Genomic DNA, 21,398 nt, shown 5'->3' on the forward strand with positions numbered 1-21,398 from the left:
CCTATGAGCACTAGGTGGGGAGTTTATGTCAAAAGGCTTGGGCTGCCTAAAAGCTACCTTGAGAAGGGAACACTAGAAAGCAGTGAATTTGATATCTAGCTATCCAATAGAATGTAAGCTCCTTGAGGGCAGGAACCGTGTTTGTGTCTGTATGCCTAGTACTTCTAACATAGAGTAGGTGTTTAATAAATAAATGCCTGTTGAATTGAATTTCATTGTATTGAAGATTCCCTATTCCTATGACCTGGCAAGGATCAATTAACTCTATTGCAACCCTATTTAGATTTGTTTCTGATTGGCTAAGTGCCAAATGATTTTTAAGCTTGGTAGTGTGTATACAATCCCCTGCTGTGTTGTCCACACATGCAACACCACCTTTTTCTACAGAAGCAAATATTCTTTTTCCTCAACTGAGTTATCTAAAGATGTCATGGAGGGAAAGGAAATTCTAAGATTCTCTGATTTCCTTTCTTGGGAAGTGAAACTGGAGGTAGGAAAATGGTGTGATGAGAGGGCTTGCATTTGAAAGGTTTTCATAAACTAATCTTCAGAACCACCTGCATTCACCAGATCTCATCTACATCTCAGCATGCACCCCACGCCACCCCACCCCCATTCCATTCCTCTTTGGTCACATGGCTGAGCACACAGGTAGTGTCCATGCTGCCTCAGGGGTAGCAACTTTTCCTTTGCCTCTGGGTCCAAGTTAGGGAAGATGCCATTCCAATTCCCAGGTACAAATGAGCAAAATTTCTTGGAAAGTGGGACGGGGGATGTACTAAAGGGATCCCAATCCTCAAAGCAGCACCTCCATTGAAAAACAAAGTGAATGTTGTTATTTTTAAAGAATAGGATTGGTAAAATGTTTTCTTACTTTCTCCTAGACATCACCGGCTGGTATTACCAGTATCAGAGAGGTAAATGTAAACTCATTTGACTACCTTGTCACATTCCCATCACAGGAAAAGCTTCTTTGTCAAAGTGTACACTATATACTACTTATGATCGGCAGCAGCCTCCTTTTCTGAGTTCCTTGTTAATAAGTCCACCTTGGCAGGGAAGGCCTTTTCGAGGTGGGGAAGAAGGGGCAGCATTAAGAAGCAGGATCCTCTGTAGGCATGTTCATGGGCATGCTCATTTGCTACACTTCATGTTTTATCCTTAATTCCAGTAAGTAGGTGGAAGGCAAAAAGAAGCAAGCAACTAGACGAATGAGCACATCCCCAGATCTAAGTCACTACAAATAAAACCAAGCCAGTAAGATTTTGTTTCCAGGGCTGAGTGGGGTACTAGGAGACAAAATACCTGGGTTCTACTTCCAGTTATGTCGCTATAAACTGTTTGACCTTACAGCAGCCAGAATCATGGAATCTTAGAGTTGAAAAGTGCCTCAAAAGGTATCTAATCCAACCTCTCCCCAGTGCAAGAATCTCCTTTTATTGTGACAAATAGAAGTAGAAAATATGATAAATATAAAGTTGCTTAATTTTTCTGTGCATCAGTTTCTATACCCATTAAATGGAGATAATAACATATGCCCTACCTACCTCGAAGGGGTTTTGTGGGGATCAAAGAGTAATAGCTGTTGGAAGTTCTTTGAAAAATCAGTAGAGCTGGCCAAGAGAGGTACATCCCTGTAGTCCTTGCTGCTGGGAAGAGGTAAGCTAGGGGATCACAGTGTGCTAAGCTGATCAGGTATCTAAACTAAGTCTGGCACTGCTATGGTGAGCCCCAAGAGTGAGGGGCTACCTCTCTCTGCTACGGAGGACTGAGCTGGGCCCAGCTCAGAAACAGGCTCCTATGCCAGTCTGCAGTGGGATCAGCCCTTTGAGGCTCCTGCATTTCCAGCCTGGGCAACATAGAGAGATTTCGTTTCAAAAAAAAAATCAATAGAACTATACAAATGTAAGGTACTATTACTCTCATCTCATTATTATTATAATTAAACTTCTTCCTCATAGTCCAGGTTCAGCATAGAGGATAGTCCATTAGTATACCAAAATGCCCTTCTGTTCTTAGAGGTTCCTTTTATAAGCTCTGCAGAAAGAAAAAGAAAAATACTGGAAATCAGAATCCTGTTTCCTATTTCCTGTTTCCTTCTCCCACTGATCAGAGGAGTTTGGGAGCTTCTCCTAGATCCTCTGTGACAGCCTTGAAGGGACTGAGGCATTGTGAAAGAAGTAGGCTGAGATGGGAGACTTTGGGAATCCCTTCTGAAATCCTTACAGAAGATAAATATTGATGAGAAACCAGTGAGGAGAAATCTCTCATCCTGTGCTAGGGAAAGGGCAATATTAATAAGAAAACTCCTTCCCTGGGCATTAAGACATTCTGAGAATCTATCTCCTTTCAGGTCAGACCACTATGCAAGCTAACAGAACCTCTTTGTACAGAAACACTAGGCAAAAGGGTTAAAGTGAAGTTCCCAAAAGAAGTCTGATGGTCAATAGTCAAATAAAAAGAAATTAGATAGTTGGTTTGGTGTGGAAATTGATCCAGCCTCTCAGACCGTAAACAAATCATTTATTAATAAAGCCCAGTTTAGCCTTAATGAAGTGGGTTTAATATTTGATATTTCAATAATTACTTGGTACATTTTTAATAAAAGCCCTTGGTAAGCAGCCATCGTTTCGGAAACAGAAGTAATCTCTCAAACTTACTCAGCTATGCAGTTACAAATAGGATTCCTGTGCTTACATTTGCCCAGATGTCCAAAGAAAGCTTTGCTTTCTGTGAAATTAGGCAGCATTCAGCTCTGGGCTTGCAAACAGAAATAAGGTATTGTTAAGGAAAAAAACAGGCTGCTTTCATGGTTTCTAGTTAGAACAGAAACTTAGAAGCAGTGATAAGACACAAAATCCAAAAAACAGAAAAAAAAAGTGATCCTTACTCAGAGATGCAGCATGTTTTTCTTATTTATATTATTAACACTTTCCTTTCCCCACTCTTTACTTATAATGTAAATTGATAGAGACTCTTCTTTCTTACAATTCTAGCTAATGGTCTGTAAAGGAAAAACTTACTTTGACAGATAAAAGCAAGAGAAAGGAAGGGGTTCAGTTTTGGAGGAAATTGACAATACAGTAGAGAGGAACATTTATTAGGCGTAAATAGATAGATAATACAGTGTACCTGTACTCATTAAAGATGCCCTCAGATCTACAAAATAGGCATGGATTTTTTTTAAACTAATGGCTTGTTTGACTTGTGGTTAAATTTTATTTTAAAATAAGTTGAATTTAGAACATCTTAAGTGGCCCTTTGATTTACTGCAATATTATCTAATGATCGGCAATATTTAATACCAACTTGAGTTTTCAACTCCAACGATAGGATAATTAAGGATACCAAGAAGTATGACTTTTTCTCATCTTGAGTATGATCTGGGATAGGGACTGGACCTCTAATATCACTAGAACTACTTGGTGGCAAAGCTCCCTCTATCAATGTAAATCGGTACCTTCTCTACAACTTAGATCTAGTCTTAGGAAATGGTCCAGATTATTAAGAGGTTAAATGACTTGTCCTGAATGACACCATTAGTATGTGTCAGAGGCAGGATTTAAACCTAGGTCTTCCTGGCTTTGAGGCCAATTCTCAATCAACGATGCTATCATGCTTCTTATGTACAGACAATGGGACTTATTTGTTTGTGGTAATCTGCTTTCTTTTCACCAGGATAAAATATTATGTTTTCACACAATAAATATGATGGCAGTTTTGAATTTTGCGTTTCTCACAGAGAGGCTTATCTTTGGAGAATTACAAAATTTTAATTCCTTCAGAATGGTCTATAAGAAGAAAAACTCACTTTGACATACCAGTTTTTGTTGAATGGAAGAGAAAAGAAAGGGGCCAATTTCACAGGAAACTGACAATATGGTAGAGAAATCGACACTTAGTAGGAAACTATAGATGGACAACCCAGTACACCTGTACTCACAGAGGATGCCCTCAGAGCTATGTAATAAGCATGTAGTTGGGTTGCTTATCATGAGATTTATGATGCCTTATAAATGTTCATGGGTATCTATCTAACTCACCATGTCACTGTTTTTTCCAGCCCAGATTTATAGGAATTCAAAATATAGATTTGGTAATGTTCATACAACAGCTATCAGAGAGAGTTTAGGTAGCAAATTTCTTTAGTGTAGGAAATTCATAGAAAGTCTACTGGAAATACTCAGAGGAAGATGCTTATTTCTCTTCAGGCAGTGGTCCTACTCAGCCCACAGCATTTAGTGAGATGGCAGTTACTTCTGTTTACATTCAATCCTCTGTCTTCTTCTAAGGTTATTTGTACTAAGAAAGATAGTTATTCTTCCCCACAATAAAACTTCATTAATCTGTACTCTGTTCATTTGGAATTTGGATTAATCTGCATTGGCACTGTATAACTACAGGGGCAGCTAGGTGGCACAGTAGATAGAAAGCCAGGCTGGGATTTGGGAAGATCTGAGTTCAAATCCAATCACAGACACTAGATGTGGAACTCTGGGCAAGTCATTTAATCTTTCTCTGCCTCAGTTTCCTCAATAGAAAAATAGGGATAATAATAGCACCTGCTATCTGTTGTGAGGATGAAATGAGATAATTGTAAGGTGCTTAGCGCAGTGACTGACACATATTAAGCACTATAAAAATGTTAGTTATTATAATTATTACTGTGTCCTTTCTACATGCAGAATACAAACTAATAGTGTAAATAAGGTTGTAGAAAGTTACATTTAATCCATTTTAAGAGAACAATGTGTCACCTTGCCAGACTTCAGAAGTATCCATTCATGTACAATGGAGATGGTAATCACAAACATTCTTACCAGTTTATTAGTTAAGTTTAAATTCTTGCTTAAAAGTAATAAAAGTTGCATTTATTTTTAAAACTTTCTTGAATCTGAGCATGTCCCTACTTCTCTTACAATTACTAGAGTCCCAAACAGTGAAATCTTAACAAATTTCTAAAATCTTTTATCATCTGCCTCTATTTATTAGCATTATGTGGGTGTGGGGATATTATTATTCCTGTCACTTTACTTGTCAGCCAGGGATGTGCAGAAGCTTCAGTCACACAGCCAGGCCAACTTATTTGGGGAGATTTTTTCAAGGCTATTGGGTACAGTCAAATTCTGAAGAAACAGAAAACCTGTTTTCTTATGGGGTAAGGTCACGTTACAGTGAAAAGGCCTTTGAAGTCAGAAGACCTGGTTTCAAATCCCACCGCAGATGTTTACTACCTATGTGACATGAGACAAGTCATTTAACCTCTCCAGGCCTCAGTTTCCTCATATAGAAAATAAGGCAAGGACAAGGGGTAGGGGTGGAGTTGGACTAGATGACATCAGAGGTCCCTTCCAATCCTAGGCTTTTGTTTCCTCTTGGTATGGATGGACTGAAACAAAGATGGTCTTAGAGTGTGGTGGGGATATACAATCAGAGGGCAGGAGCACATGAGCAAAGGGTCCAAGGTACCAACAGAAGGGATACCAGAGATTATGCCTCCTGACCAGGGTCTTACTTAACATTGACCAAACTTGTTAACAGAAACTTTCTGATTACAACAGGCATTACCACTAGAGTCCTGGGACCTCTACTCATAGACATCATAGAATACTTGCTACCCTTCAGTCAATATCACCTTGTCTCCCCACCAAAGTCATTATGGATATCCAATAAAATCCCCCTTCCTCCTTCCTTCCTTCCTCCTTCCAATCCACAAATATCAAAAGGAAGATAGCCACCCACACTTGTTACAGCTCCCATCAGCACTGGAAGATAATGTCTAGGCTGTTGAGATGGATTGCCATCAGAATAGGCTACAGATACTATCAGATCGTGGATTCCTTGAAGTCTTAGAATACTGAAGGCACTCTGATGAATCTGGAGTGACTCCAAAGTCTAGCAACTCCAATGTTGTCTCCTCTGTTTCCAGATAAAATTGAGGATGAGCTAGAGATGACCATGGTGTGCCATCGGCCTGAGGGACTGGAGCAGCTTGAGGCACAGACCAACTTCTCCAAGAGGGAGCTGCAAGTCCTATACAGAGGCTTTAAAAATGTAAGAACCCAGTGATCCCAGGAGGCTCCTCAATTAGGGTTAAATACTTCTATGGGAATCTGCTATTGAAGTCCTGCTCCTATGTATGAGGTAGAAGTGAGTCTGTGGTCCTGGAAGGTTATGCCATGGGAGGGCAAGTTCTAGAAGATCCTACCAAGCTTCAGCCATAAGACTCCTAGCAAAGTCTATCACCAGTTCAGCCTGGCTCATTGCCAGGCTGGCCATAGCTAAAGGACTTTGGGGAGGTGGAGACACAGAAATTGCCTTTCTCCTGCCCCAGATATTTCCTCCACCACCTGAATGTATGCCCCAAATTCTGTCACTAAACAGAGTCTTGAAAGCTTTTTGGCTTGCAAAAGTCCATTCTTAAAATTCAGGAATATTGTGCTAACATTAAATTTGATTAATGTCTAACACCAAAGTCCTAGATAGTGGATTAGGCTAACTACCGGGGGGGGGGGGGTGCAGTTTTTTTCAGGAGGGGAAATAGAGGTACAAAGGGAGGGGGTGGAGAAAGAAGAATATCAAGGATAAACTTCACCCGCATTTAAATGTTACTCTCATTTTATCTCAATCCTCCCCAATTCCCCTCCCCACCCCCAGTTAGTCAATATGCTTGGGCTACCTCCAAACTGCTTGCTTTAGTAACACTAAAACCTGACAGTTCCCTGGTATCTTTGGCTTTGCGATTTCATCATAAGCAGGTTTGTTAATTGTATTTAGTTGTTTACCCACCCTGTCCTATAGGGATCAGTAATGGCCCCATTATGCATTGTGATTAATGCAATATAGGCTGGAAACATCAAGCACAACACTTGTCTGCCCAAGGATTGGCATGAAAATCCAGCCTGATGAATGCGAAGAAGTCCCAATCTACATGCAATCTGCCCAGCCTGTTATCTATGCAGGGCGTATTCAGAGAGCACACAAAGACTCTTTCTCTCTTCTCACAAACAGGAGTGTCCCAGTGGGGTGGTTAATGAAGAAACATTCAAACAGATATACTCCCAGTTTTTCCCACATGGAGGTAAGTTGAGCTGAGTGGAGGGAGGTAGAAAGAAGCAATTTTTTGTAGGTTTTAAAGAGATTTTACCCCAGACCATCATATGTCATACACAACTATTCTCCGCATTGGGAAGGGATATTCTCCAAGTGTGGTGCCTTGTGGTATATGTGTGATACTCTACAGGTTCCACACCCATGCCCTCTTGTGTGGAACTTGTAGCGGAACCATGTAAGAAGCCATGTCCTCTTGGTTCCTTAGCTCTTCCCTTGCAAATACAGGGGGTTATATTCACAGCAAAAGGCTCATAATGAGGGGAAAGGGCCTTCCCAAAGCAATTTCTTGTGGTATTATGTCTTCCTTAGTCCCCTAAAAAAGATGCCCTTTCTTGTTTTTCAGATGCAAGCATGTATGCTCATTATCTCTTCAATGCCTTTGATACCACTCAGACGGGTTCTGTAAAGTTTGAGGTATGGTCATTAATTAGAACCATAGAATTCTACCACTGAAAGGAATCTTATGCACAAGCCAATCTTCCCCATTTTATAGAATAGGAATCTGAGGTCCCATAAAGTGAAATGACTTGCCCAAGGTAACACAACTTCCTAGTGAGAGTGTTGGGATTAGAACTCTCTTGACTTCTAAGGCAGTGAATGCTTAGGCTGCCCTATCACCTTTTGCTCAAACTCCCATCTGGATGACTCTGGAAGAGAGAGTAAGGCTGACGACTTCATGCAGCTCTGCCTCACTTAAACCCAATTCACACGCAAGTCCAAACATCATCCCATGATGCCATTAGTCTTCTTCAAAAACAAAGGACAAACAACAGCCTTCTAAAGGCTCACAGGACTAACTCTTTTCCATTGGCCCTAACACCAGACAACGCCTTATTGAAATCACAAGGACAGGGGTGCTTGATGGCGCAGTGGATAGAGCACCGGCCTTTTAGTCACGAGTTCAAATCTGGATTCAGATACTTGACACTTACCAGCTGTGTGACCCTGGGCAAGTCACTTAACACCAATTGTCTCCCCCCAAAAAAAACTCCCAATGACTACCTTTGGTACACACACATAAGAAATCCATCCCTAACCTCAACCCAGAAACTTGGTGTGATAGAAAGAATATTGGACACGGAGCTAGAAACTCTCGGTTTGACTGCCGGTCTTGGCACTAACCAGCTATATGATCCTTGGCAAATCATTTTGTTCCTCTGAGCCTCAGTTTCACAGAATCTGAGATCTGAAAGGGATCCTCAACACCATCTAATTCAGCCCATACTCAACCAAGAATGACCCAAATTAAATAATCATCCAGCCTATACTTGGAGACCTAAAGGTGAGGAGAAATGGACTGTCTCCCAGGGCAGCCAATTACCCTTTTAGGTAGTTCTAATTGTTGGAGTTTTTCCTTTCATTGAGCCTAAATTTGCCTGTCTGCTACTTCTTCCCATTACTCTTATTTATGTCTTCTGGGGCCAAGGAAACATCTAATCATTCTCCCACACAACAGCTCTTCAAATATTGAAGACAGTTATCATATCTCTCCCTAAATCTTCTTTTCTCCATCGTAGAAGGCTCCATGGGACAGTACACCAGACATGGGTTCAAGTCCTTTATCTGATATTACCTGTGTATACTGGCATGTTCCTTCCCTGGGCCTCCGTTTTCTCATCTATAAAATGGGGATTGGACTAGTTGGCCTACAAGATTCCCCTCTAGTTTTTGATCTGTGATCCTACAGACCTGTAAAATGGATATCATAATATTTACCCTAAGTAGCTCACAGGGCTATTACAAGGATTAAATGAGATAGTAACATATATGCTTTGAGAATTGTAAGGCATGAAAAAGTAAAAGTAAACGGTCATAACGTTTGTTCTTATTATTAATGTAGGTCTTCCCTCTCACAAATGAAGCATGGATGGATATCTTTTCTTAACTCAGAAAGTGAGGACTCCCTCCAGTAAACTGAGTTGTTCTGATCCATGAATGAATGAATGAATGAAAAAGTACTTATTAAGCAGTTATTATGTGCAAAGCACCGTGCTAAGCATCAAGGATACAAATAGAAAATGGATTCAGGGTCACAAGGGCTGCCCCAAAGATGGGTTTTCCCCCAAGAATCATTTGGTCATCGGTTCATGCATTCGTTTAGCAAACACTGAATGCCTGCTCAGTAACATGCATATCACTGTGCTTTCCTGGTTTCAAGTGCTGCTTTTCTGGTGGCTCCCGCCCCTTAACAGGATTTTGTAACTGCTCTGTCGATCTTGCTGAGAGGAACCGTCCAGGAGAAACTGAGGTGGACATTCAATTTGTATGACATCAATAAGGACGGCTATATCAATAAAGAGGTGAGTATGCTGGGACCCAGGGGCAGGGACTTCAACTGGGAGAAGGTCTCGCACTAAAGATTAACAATTTATAAGCCCCTAATTAAAAGTAAAACAACTAAGGTTATGAAGGCAGAACTGCCCTAAGCAGGATCGGCAAGAGAAGGGGATGCCCTTTTGGGGAGAAGAGAGCGGGCTCTTGGAAAATGTGCAAACTTTGTCTTCCCACCTCCCAGCCCTCCTCACCCCAACCCCCTTTTGAAAAATAACATTTTATTTTCCCCTCCAATTACATGTAAAAACAATCTTTAACATTCAGGGTTTTTTTTAGTTCTGAGTTCCAAATTCTATCTTTCCCTCCCCCCCCACAAGCAATCCGATAAAAGTTATTTATCCCTCTCCCTTCTTCTCCCCCATGATAACAACCTGAGTTCAGACAAGGATCTCAGAGACTCATTTATACCTTAGTGTAATCAGCTTAAAGTGGTGTCTTCCCAGGTTGATTTGCATCAAGAGAGAGTGGGATGTAGTGGGGGAAACCCTGGATTTAGAATCCAAGGACCTGGATCCAAATACCAGCTCTGCTACATGTACCTTTGTGACTTAGGACAATTTATCTTATGATTTACGTTCCTCACTTAGGTGACCTCTCAGGTCCTTTCTGGTTCTAAATCTGTGATTCCATGATTTTAATAGAGGCTAAAGAAATCAGTTATTAATGGTGGGATTTCAGGCAAGCAACTAGTGGGTGGGGAAACCTTATTTCTGAATGATCTCAAACTTACATTTCATTGGCAACCACTTGTTCCACCTATTTATAAAGCTAGCCAAGGGAGCCAATAAAAAGTATGGTAAATAATCCCTTATATGTGTACAATGCTTCCAAGTTTCACATACACTTTTCCATACATGACGCCCTTTCATCCTCACAATATCCATGCTTCATGCAAGTAGCTGGGGTAATGTGGGGGGATGGAAAGCATGCTGTATTTGGAGTCAGAAGGTCTGGGTTCAAATCTAAGCTGTACCACTTGTGCCATTCAGTCGTTTCATCTTGTTAGAGTCTTTGTGACCCCATTTGGGGTTTTCTCGGCAAAGATACTATCATGATTTGCCATTTCTTTCTACAGCTTATTTTACAGATGAGGAAACTGAGGCAAACAGGGTTAAGTGACTTGCCCACGGTCACACAGCCAGTACGTGTCTGAGGCCAAAGTTAAACTCAGGAAGATGAATCTTCCTGACTCCAGGCCCAGCACTCTGTGCACTATGGCGCCACCTAGCTGCCCCAGCTGCCACTTACTACCTATATAACTGGCATCTTCACCTCTCTGGGTCTCAAATTCATCTCTCAAATGAGGGAGTTGAATTAGATGACCTCTATTGTTTCTTCTTCTAGATCCATGACCCTATGGACCTTTTAGCTTTTAATCGATTATCTCATTTTACAGATAAGAAAACTAAAACCCACAGTAAAAAGGAGTCACTTGCCTAAGTTTGCACATCTAGCAAGTGGCAAAAATGGGACACCAGCCTGGCTCCTGATGTAAAGTCCAAGATCCTTTTCCATTATACCATAGATAAATGGAAGGATCTGTATTCTGCTTAAACCAAGGTCCAGAAGAAATCAGTCTCTGGGCCTTTACCTTTTTTTAGCTCCTATTTAAGGGTCAGGCAATAGAATAGGCCCAGAAAGAATATGAAAGGATTTTCTGTGGTTTTCTATGAAGCATAATCCTGCTCACATGAGATATTCTCTAGGAAAGAAATCACAATGTCCTACTTTAAATTCTGCCTCTGAATACTTACAATGTGGCATAATTATCTTGTTATTAAATCAGCTGCGATGGGCCTGGTGCCTTTCCGCTACTATTCATGACAAAGGAAAATAAAGCCATTATTCATGAATGCTCAGGCAGAAGCACTTCCCTTTTTTCTGCTGTATCTTTCCATCTCTCTCTCCCTATTCACCCAACAAAGATTAGTCCAACAAAAAGGGCCTTTGCTCACAATAGTGGAATCGTCAAGCCCAGGAAGAAAGTGAGATAACAGACACACACACAGAGGGAAAATTCCATTGTCATAGATTCATTTCTAAATCAAAATGATTAGAAATATGTTTTAATATGCCAAAGCTCAACTGGAAAAAAGTCAAAGTGATTAGAAGAAACTCTGTCTTCCTGTCTGGAGGCTGAATTCTCTATAGCATGGAAACACATTTCAGGACGGCTTGGCCTTATCAGTATCTTAAGAGATAATGTTCTATCAAAAGTCAGGCTAAATCCAAGAAAAACACATTGGGCTGGGGCTCCATTTCACCAAATCCTAATCCTGGCTCTTCCAGTGCCATATTATATTGCTTTCAACCACCCCTATCTACCTATTCCTGCAAAATAGGAAGAAATCCCCCTTTCTCTGCATCTTTCTCCAAAATGAACAAGAAGTCTCTTGATGAAGAGCTGGATGAAATGTCCTGCTAAGAGAGGCAACTGGACTTTCTTATCTCTGATGGTCATGCCTGAGGTGAACCTGAGTTGAGATTTATACACTAAGGTACTGTAAGGTCCGGAATATCCCTGGCTGGGGAACCCTGTACCTCCCCTATCACCGTGGGATGTTCTTTTGATACCAGAGGAAGAGGCCAAGTATCTCCGGACTGATTATAGTTAGTAGTTTAATCGATCATCATGAATACTTACAAAACAGGTGCACTCTTTGGTCTGGGGCAGTGGCCAGACAGTTCAGTGGATCCCTGCTAAGAACCCCAAAATCCTCATGGTAATTATAGAAAACAAAGGGAGGAGGCACTATAGAGTGCATCACTGCTGATTGGTGGACATTTTTGGTTTCCTGCTTAGTAATGAGCTAGGGGATTATGCCAATGTTATACCCAAACATAAGTCTGTGTATTGATCATGTCCTAGTTACATATAGGTCACAATATTTTTGTTATAGCTTTCATAGGTCATAGTATCTTAAGTTACGATTCAGTGTCTAAAATATAATTCAGCATCCAAGTTAGGATTGTTAACAGGTTACCATGTTCAGACTTCCACCTTTCACAGAGTTTAAGTCTTTATTGCTTTTCACTTATTACTATATTTTATGGCTTTTTCCCAATTGGGACCCTACAAGTACCTTTGCTACATACTGCTTGGGTGACCTTGAACAAGTAATTTCCTCTCTCTGGACCTCAGCTTCCTCATCTGTACAATGAGAGGTTTGAACTAGATGGCCTTGAAGGTCCTCCTGGCTCTAATTTTTACAGGAAACTTCATTATTGATTCTAAATAGATTTGCTAAACAAGAATCATTGTTGCCAGAAGAGACTTCAAAAACCATTGAACCCAACCTTCCTCACTCTACAGATGAGGAAACTGAGGCCCAGAAAAGGGACTTAAGCCTAAGGTCACACAGCAGAGTTAGGATTTGAATTCAAAGCCTCTGACTCCAAATCCAAGGCTCTTTCTACTGCTCCATTTTAGTAAAGGCATACGTACCTTGGGAAGAACTCAGAAGAGGACAAATGATTGAGAAATATGCAATGTGAAAATCATTTGAAAGAACTAGGGGTGTTTTGTCTGGAGGACAGAACTCAGGGGCCATACCTGACCAAGAATCACTTGTACAAGATCCCTGATGAGTGATCCTGCAACTTCTACTAGGAGATTTTTTCTTACGGAAGAGCTCACTTCTGGTCAAGACCTTCCTTTCCACTTTCACACAGCTCTAATTGTTAGGAAGCTTTTCCTGTCTACATCAAGCCTGTATTTTCTTCTTAGCAACTAATAATAATAGTAGCTAGCATTTCTACAATGCCAGCTGTACACCAGGCACCATGCTAAATGCTTTACAGATATCTCATTTAATTATCATAACCACAAGGTAGATGATACTACTATCCCTATTTTATAGTTGGGGAAACTGAGGCAAACAGAGATTTGCCCAAGGTCACACAGCTAGTAAGCATCTGAGGCCAGATCTTCCCTACTCCAGACTCAGTAGTCTATCTATTACATCACACATTGCTTCTATCTTTGCCTTTTGGGTCAAGGAAGTGAAGCAAGTCTAACCTTTGTCCACAGCAAGACACTGAAATGCTTGAAGACAGCAATCATATCCTCGCTCAGCTCTTCACTAAACTACACATTCCCTGGTCCTTCAACCAGTCCTTTCAAGATCCCAGTCCTTTTTTGGACAAATTCCATTTAAAACATGGTGCCTAGAACTGAACACAATTCTCCAGAAGTGACCTGCCCCAGAAAGAATGTTGTAGATATATTACTATAGACAGAGCACTGGTTCTGGAACCAGAAGACCAGGGTTCAAGTTTTGCCTGATGCTTGCTACCTGCAGGATATTGAGCAAGTCATAACCTCCTAGGTCTACACTTTCCCCATATGTAAAGTGAGAAAACTGAACTGGATGGCCTCTGAGATGCCTGCTAGTTCTAGTTCTATGATCCCTTAACATTCCCTCTTTCTGGATATTATGTGTCTCTCAAGAATTACACTGGCTTTTTTGGCTACCAGGAGACTTGAGACTGAAGATATTTTGCACAGACTGTTGTCTAGCCATGCCTCCCCCAAGCTATTTTTCACTTATACCTATTTTGGCCAATTGGTCTAACCTGTGGAAATCTCCAAATGGAATTCTATCATCCAGAATGTTAACTTTCCTTCCAAACTTTGTGTCACTGGAACATTTGGCAGGCAAGCCTTCTGTGCCTTTAATTTATCACAAAGAAAATGTTGGAGGGTACAGGGCTGAGGACAGACCTGAAGCATTCTACTAAAGATCTCTCTCCAAGATGATATCAATTCATTAATGACTACTCTTTAGGTCCACTTATTCAATTAGTTTCAAATCCATCTAATTGTACTGTCATCTAGTCAATATCTTATATCTCATCCATAAATATAATATGAGAAACTTTGAAAAAATGCTTTACAGAAATCTCTATGGTATTCACCTCATCTACCAGTCTAATTACCCTACAAAAAAAAAAGTGAGATTAGTCTGGTGTGACTTCTTCTTTATGAAACCATGCTGGCTTTTAGTCATTAGATTCTGAGCTCCTTGAGGGCAGGCACTGTCTTTTGCCTTCCTTTTCCCTAGCACTAAGCATAGTGTTTGACACATAATAGGTGTTTAATACGTGTTAATTGACTGACTGACTGCTACTGATCACTATTTCTTTTTCTATGTGCCCAATTCTTTAATAATGTATTCTAGGATTTTACCAGTAAAAGAAGTTAAGCACATTAGTCTATAGCTTGCAGAATATACTCTTTTTCTTTTTGCTTTTCTTTTGCTCTTGTGCAGGCCTGTAACACTTTCCCTATTCTCCAAGAGCTTTCCAAGATGATTGGTAATATCTTAGCAATTATACTTTCCAATTATTTTAGAACTTTAGGACATAGTTTGTCCTGGAAATTTCACTGAGGAGAGCTACAGGCAGACTGTCCCTTCTCTTATCTTAGGTTGCCATGCCCCTGTTAAATATTTTTTTCCACTCCTTCCTAGTCCAAATATCATTCTCCTTAGAAAAGAAAGAGAGACAAAGTAAGAGTTGAGTACTTCAGCCTTCTCACCATAGTCCATTGTCATGATCCTGTCTAACTGGAGCAATAGTTTTGTCATTCTTAGAATTCATTTCTCACTAGCCTCAGTTTGCCCTGAGTTTGAATGTTCCTGACACAATTCCCATGGGACCACACCCTTTTCTATTCACCTCAATAACTTACTCTTGTTCCCACTTCCTATACATGACTTTTGAAACCATGATTGTTGATGAAGTCCCTCGGCATCTACCCTGGTCTCTGCAGGCAGCATATACCTCCTTCTACCACACCAGAATGATCTCCATTCATTTTGTCAGAATAGCAGAACTTTCTATCCTTCTTGGGCTGACTTTCCCTTCAATATGTTTGCCTACCAGATCTTCTTTATTCTTTCTCAATATGCTTAGACATCTTCTCTTCTCCAAATCTAGGGTTCCTGTGAAGCTGCACAGCTTTAATCTTCTCTTCTATGATGGAATGGGTGTTTGCCCTCAAGGTTACCATTATTTATACTTCAGAAAACTTTAGTTTTAGACAGAATCCTTTAAAATGGTCAAATGGAGAAAGAGTCTTTCTCCCATGGGCCAGGATGTAGTCAGGCCCTCTGGGTTTCTACAAGATGCCACACATGGGGTCCTAAGCTAAATCGGGCTATGTCTGTATCCAGAGATGTAGCTGGAGCAATGCAGAGATGTGCTACTGTGGAGTCATGAGAAATGAGACACAGCTGTCACATCATTCTATAGTATGCAGTGCTTTAAGGGCAGCTAGGTGATGTAGTGAATAGCATCAGGCCTGGAGTCAAGAAGTCTTATCTTCTTGAGTTCAAATGTGGTATCAAACAGTTACCAACTGTGTGACCCTGGGCAAGTCATTTAACCCTGTTTGGCTCAGTTTCCTCATCTATAAAATGAACTGGAGAAGGAAATAGCAAACCATCCCAATACCTTTGCCAAGAAAACCCCAGATAGGGTCACAGACGTGACTGAAAAGACTGAACAAAAACAACAATGCTTTAACGATTTACAAAGTACATTTTCATCCGTTATCCTACTTCATCCTCGCAAGAAGTCTGTAGGATAAGTGAGACAGATATTATTTTTGATATTTTAGGAGGAAGAAACTCAGCTTTAGAGAAATTAAATGTTTTACTCAAGGTCACATGGGTACTGAGTGGCAGACCCAGAACTAAATTCCCTTCCTATGTGCCTGCCTTCCTTTTAAAAGCAGGAGTTTAAACAAATCATGAGTCAAATGCCAGAATAGACAACATTTACAGAATTAACCTCAAAATGAACCCCCAAAACACTGAATCCCCAACATTTATTTACCAAACAGTGAACCAGCATCTCATTTGGTTTGAGAGAGCTTCCCATTTAAATTTTAAAATACTCTATAAATAATTGAGATACTGACACAATTAAGTATGCTTGAAAAAGGATAGCTTGGGTGGGTAGTGTAACACTAGTTGTGACCATAACCAATCAATCATCTAATCAGGGCTTTATGGAGCCTCTACTAGGTCAACCCACGTGAAGCAAACCTTTCATCCCACCCCACCCACCTTGACCAAGACTTGGGGTTGGGAGTGGGAAAAGGCTGAGAGAGAGAAGGTTACCACATCTGGGGTTTGGATTAGGGAAGGTACCAGTTAAACACAGAGAATGAGTAAGTAATTCAGTGCATGATATGAATGTCAAAAAACTGTAAGTGAGGTTGTCTAATGCAGGTGAAGAAAGTGGTGGATTAAATCATTTTAGGGGCACAAGGAAAATTACCCTGATTCAAATATCTGCCTTCCTTCACTTACCCCCATGCCTAAAATTCTATCATTAGAAATTTATTTCTTTGCATTAAAGTCTTGTGTTTTTAAGAGTCTAGCTGCTAATATGCAAATGCCTTTGGGAGGAATAACATGCTGAATTGGCAATTTACTGGGAATTCAACTGATCAGCTTGCCTTCCTATAGCAAAAGGGAAATGGAAGCTGTTGCCCAGTCATGCCTGACTCTTTGTGACTCTATTTAGGGTTTTCTTGACAGAGATACTGGAGTGGTTGGCCATTTCCTTCTCCACCTCATTTTACGGTTGAGGAAACTGAGGTAAACAGGGTTAAGTGACTTGGCCAGGGTCACACAGCTATTAAGTGTCTGAGGCCAGATTTGAACTCAGGAAGAGGAGTCTTCTTGACTCTAGGCCCAGCACTCTACTTACTGTACCATCTAGCTAGAAGAGGAGAAGGTAAATTTTAATGGTGAGAGGGAAGTTGGATGGTAGAGAAGAGTGTGACACTGAGAAGAAATAAGAAATAAGAACAAGAGAAGAGAGAAAAGAAGCCAACTTGACCTTTGTCATGATTGTGGCCATGATCAACTATCAATGGAAGTCAGAGTTCAGCTTTAGGAAGGCATAGACATCATCTTGAAAAGTCAAAACAATTCAATAAAGAAAGAAAAAGAAGAAAGTTTTCCACATTAAAAAAGGCTGAATTTTTATTTTGAAATATTTCTCTTCCCTGAATCTAGCCTGGTGCTACATCATAGTTTTTATTATTTGTTGTAACTATTAAATATGTCTTTATTTTTCCTAATCTTAATTCTTCTTTCCTTAAGACATATGCAATCCATTAGAGTGTTTGAATTGTTCAACTTTGCAAATGGATATTAATATATGGCTGTTGACAGAGTATGTCCTCAGAGCATGACAGTTGAGGTGACCACCTTAGCCCCCTTTGGGGAGGGTGGAGCCCAGTGTTGCTAGTGTTTAGAGTGTTAACAAAGGAAGGAAAGTAGGTGGTAAGAGAGAAGGTTAACTCCATTAGCTGGTGCTAAAAAAGCACTCAGGTTCATATACCTACAATCAGCCTGTAAAACATAGCCCCTTCCAGACTTTCCCCACATCTTTCCTGGGACCAAACTGGTGAGACTCTCCCTCTGTCTCCACATCTAGGCCCCAAACTCCCTAGCTTTGGCCCTTCTTATCATTTTTTTAAGTTCTTAGCCAAAAAACCTTAAAGACTCAGTTCAAGCCAATAATATAACCTGTATATTTTCTGAAATGGCTGAACCAAAACAAAAAGCAAAATGTTAGACAATTCCCCAAACTGAGCTGATATTTCATTCAGTTCAAGTCTATCACAACAGAACAAGGTTTCCCTATTTTTCTAGATATGCCCAGAGGATTCCCCACCCCCTCCTCCCTGTCCAGGAAAATTATGCAAGGAAAGGGGATAGCAATCCATTCCATTGAGTCTAGGAGGCCAATAGGAAAGGAAAGGTTCTCAGAGCTTCCCTCTCAGGAGCCCTATTTCCATAATCATCCCCAGTCAAAACAGGAGGCAACATTGATCTCCACAAGGGATGCTTCTGTCTGCCCATTTCTTGTGGCAAAACAAACAGGAAGCCATAGTCCATGCCAAACAAGGTGAAACAACGTACCCTGCTCCGATTTACCATCTCAGCTCCCATGTTCTGTGTTTATGTGCTCCCGCTCCAGGAGATGATAGATATCGTCAAGGCCATTTATGACATGATGGGGAAATACACTTATCCTGTGCTCAAAGACGACACTCCAAGACAACACGTAGATGTATTTTTCCAGGTAAGCCCACATTCCTAGTGTCCTTAACACAAGCTAAGCAAAGGCTATGGTAGTCTCCAATGGCTTATCATTGTAATCAATAGACAAGTAAATATTGAGTGCCTACTCTGCCATACTCTTGTACTAAGTAAGCCTGAGAGGATCCCAAGAGAAGTGTGAGAAGCAGTGTCTGCCCTCTTGTGGCTCACTGCAGAGACCCTGAAAGGTTCCACCCTTTTGGAAAGGTTCCAAGCATGGTTCTAGTGACAGATGGTACCTCTTTTCCAAGGATCAGCCTCGCTAAGTAGCAATTGCTCAATATCGGTAGGCTGGCCACTTGGTGAACAATTCTTTGGTCATGGTGATCCATGAAACAAAGAAAAATACAGAATTTTCCCCTTTCCTGCATAACTCTCAACAACATTTGCAGTGACAGTGGCTTAGTAGTAGAAAAGGTGGAAGAAGGAGCTAAGAAACACAATTTTTAGTCCAATTTTAAATATTAACTTAACAGCTGGCAATTTAAATGTGAGACCCTTGTCTAATGACTAATGACTTAATGCATTAGTGGAAAAACTTAATCATATGAATATCATCATTCTTACTATAATTTTTTTCAGTCATGTCTGACTCTTCATGACCCCATTTGGGATCTTCTTGGCAAAGATACTGGAGTGGTTTGCCATTTCCTTCTCCAGCTCATTTTACAGATGAAGAAATTGAGGTGAACAAGGTTAAGTGACCTGGCCAGGGTCACACAGATAGAAGTGTCTGAGGCTGGATTTGAACTCAGGAAGATGAGTCTTCCTGACTCTAGGCCTGGTACTCTATCCATTGCATCACCTACCTGTCCTCTTACCATAAACCAGATCAGACCAAAGAACGTTGTCATTAAATAGAAGGATATAGCTCACAGGTTCCCCTTGGAGAAGCAGATAAAGCAACTGACTTTATCTTTCATCTAAAAATAATAAGAAACCTTATTTCATAGGACATTTGGTCGTGTCACAGAGAAGTGAACAGGATGAGAATTTGAAAAAAGACAACCACAAAAATAAATGCAGTCTAAATGCATATATTTGTTGTAGAGAATGAAGAAGTAGAGTCATTTTATGAAGAACTTAATAGGACCCTTCAAATTAAATCGCCTCCATATACCTTAGTACTTGGTGATTTCAATGAAAAGGTAAGCAGAGGAAAAAATGATAAAAGTACATTAGAAAGTAAATGTCAAGATCAAGAAACAAGAGAGGCCAAATGTAGAATATATGAGATCCTCACATACACATGTCACAAATACTTTCTTTGAGAAAGTGTTTGGGACTAGACACGACAAATATCAAATCACAAAAAGTAATGAACTATCTTAATGGATAGTAAACAGCTAGATACCACTGTGGAAGTTATTTCTAGATATCTGTGTACAGTGAAATCACTGACTTATCAGAGCAATGATCAGAACTAATACCAAATTTTGATTAAAAAAAACAGATAAAAGAACAGACATCAGCAGACTATCACAATTTCTTCAGAATTTTAATGCATGTAAATCAATTACTACAAAGAGGTAACCAAGAGATATTGGTTTAAACCATCTAGTAAGTATCTTGGGCAGGATTCAAACCCTGGTCTACTGATTCCAAGTCTAACACTTTATCTGTATTCAAGAGTTTGGTACTTGCCTTAGAGAGTAGAGAAATGTAAACCACATCAGCCAGTAAACAAATGATGAGGCCAAGTCAAGAGCTATGCAGCCTAACTCAGGGTATTGCTCTTCTCAACATCTCAGCAGTCCTGCTAGGTGGAGACACATCTCTGCTTGCTGGTCCACTCACATTGTTTCTCTTCTGGACTGCTAAGGTAGCATTTCTGTCTTTTAGCAAAAGCAGAAATAGTAACGCTGGGATGTATAGATCTTGTACAAGGTGGGTCCCTGGGCTGGGCTATGAGGAGTTTCCATCTCATTGAAGCAGGTAACAATATGAGTAAAACCTTCTTCAATTAGCTCTTCGAAACTGCAAAGACTAAGCCATTCCTTCACCCATTCAGCTCTTCCAAGCAACCGGTAGCAAGGCTTTTTCTCAGATCCTACTGGAGATCTCTCCTAAGATCAGCTCTACTCTGAGCTTCAGTTTTCTGATCTCTGAGTTTTCTGTGAGCCTTAAAGTACTCTACCAGTTTAATACAGGGCCGTTCATTCAATAAGATGGCTCATTTCTATCTCATGGTGATAAACCAAAATCCATATTTCTGTCATCCAATCTACAACATAACTAGGCAATGTACATTTGTCCTATAGTCACCAAACAGTTCTAGGGACCACTGTTTCCCAGCTATTAACTATAAAGTCCATGTGTCAGCCATATATAAATTAGATGCTGGGAAACAAAAAACTTTAGCCATCTTTATTTTAGGTAATTTCCTTTTCTCTATGGGACTGTTGTGGTTTTTATTGAGTTTCTCTATTTGTCCTTGTTTCTCCCCCTTTCCCCTAGGAAACCATCCACATCTGAAAGGGGAACCCCTTTCAGAGAGAAATTTTCTCTAGCATATTTCCAACCAAGAATTACACATCAGAAGTGAAATTTAAAAATTCACCAAAGCAAAGTAGCATCAGAAAAGAAAGGTTAGCCATGTAGCAAAAGCAAGGGAATAACAGATGGACAGCCCATATGCTCCATCAGTCCCCATGTGCTGTAGCACCAAAGGAGCTGGAGGAAAACCCCTAGCACACTGAGATTTATGGTAGGAGGTAGGCAGGAATCTCATAGGATTCAAAGTTATGGATGGGTTGTGAGTTGTACCCATAGAAGGAAACCCCGCTAATAAGTTTACAATTCATAGAAGTACTGAAGCTGGGAGAA

General features: G+C 40.4%; 1 protein-coding gene across 5 annotated transcripts in view; it reads left to right on the forward strand.

Annotated features, from left to right (window-relative positions):
* KCNIP1 (potassium voltage-gated channel interacting protein 1) overlaps positions 1–21,398 on the forward strand; it is a 363,743-nt gene that overhangs the window by 338,635 nt on the left and 3,710 nt on the right. For 4 of the 5 annotated variants that reach the window (XM_020992318.2, XM_020992319.2, XM_020992321.2 and 1 more), the window contains 5 exons: positions 5,930–6,054; positions 7,012–7,081; positions 7,457–7,527; positions 9,306–9,413; positions 18,451–18,555. In XM_020992318.2, coding sequence (XP_020847977.1) covers positions 5,930–6,054; positions 7,012–7,081; positions 7,457–7,527; positions 9,306–9,413; positions 18,451–18,555 — 479 coding nt within the window. Of the gene's footprint in view, positions 1–884; positions 918–5,929; positions 6,055–7,011; positions 7,082–7,456; positions 7,528–9,305; positions 9,414–18,450; positions 18,556–21,398 lie in introns of all 5 variants that reach the window. The other variant, XM_020992317.2, reaches the window with a different exon arrangement.

This window comes from Phascolarctos cinereus, unplaced genomic scaffold (assembly GCF_003287225.1).
Source record: "Phascolarctos cinereus isolate Bilbo 61053 unplaced genomic scaffold, phaCin_HiC Scaffold_2;HRSCAF=192, whole genome shotgun sequence".
Classification (NCBI taxonomy): Eukaryota; Metazoa; Chordata; class Mammalia; order Diprotodontia; family Phascolarctidae; genus Phascolarctos; species Phascolarctos cinereus.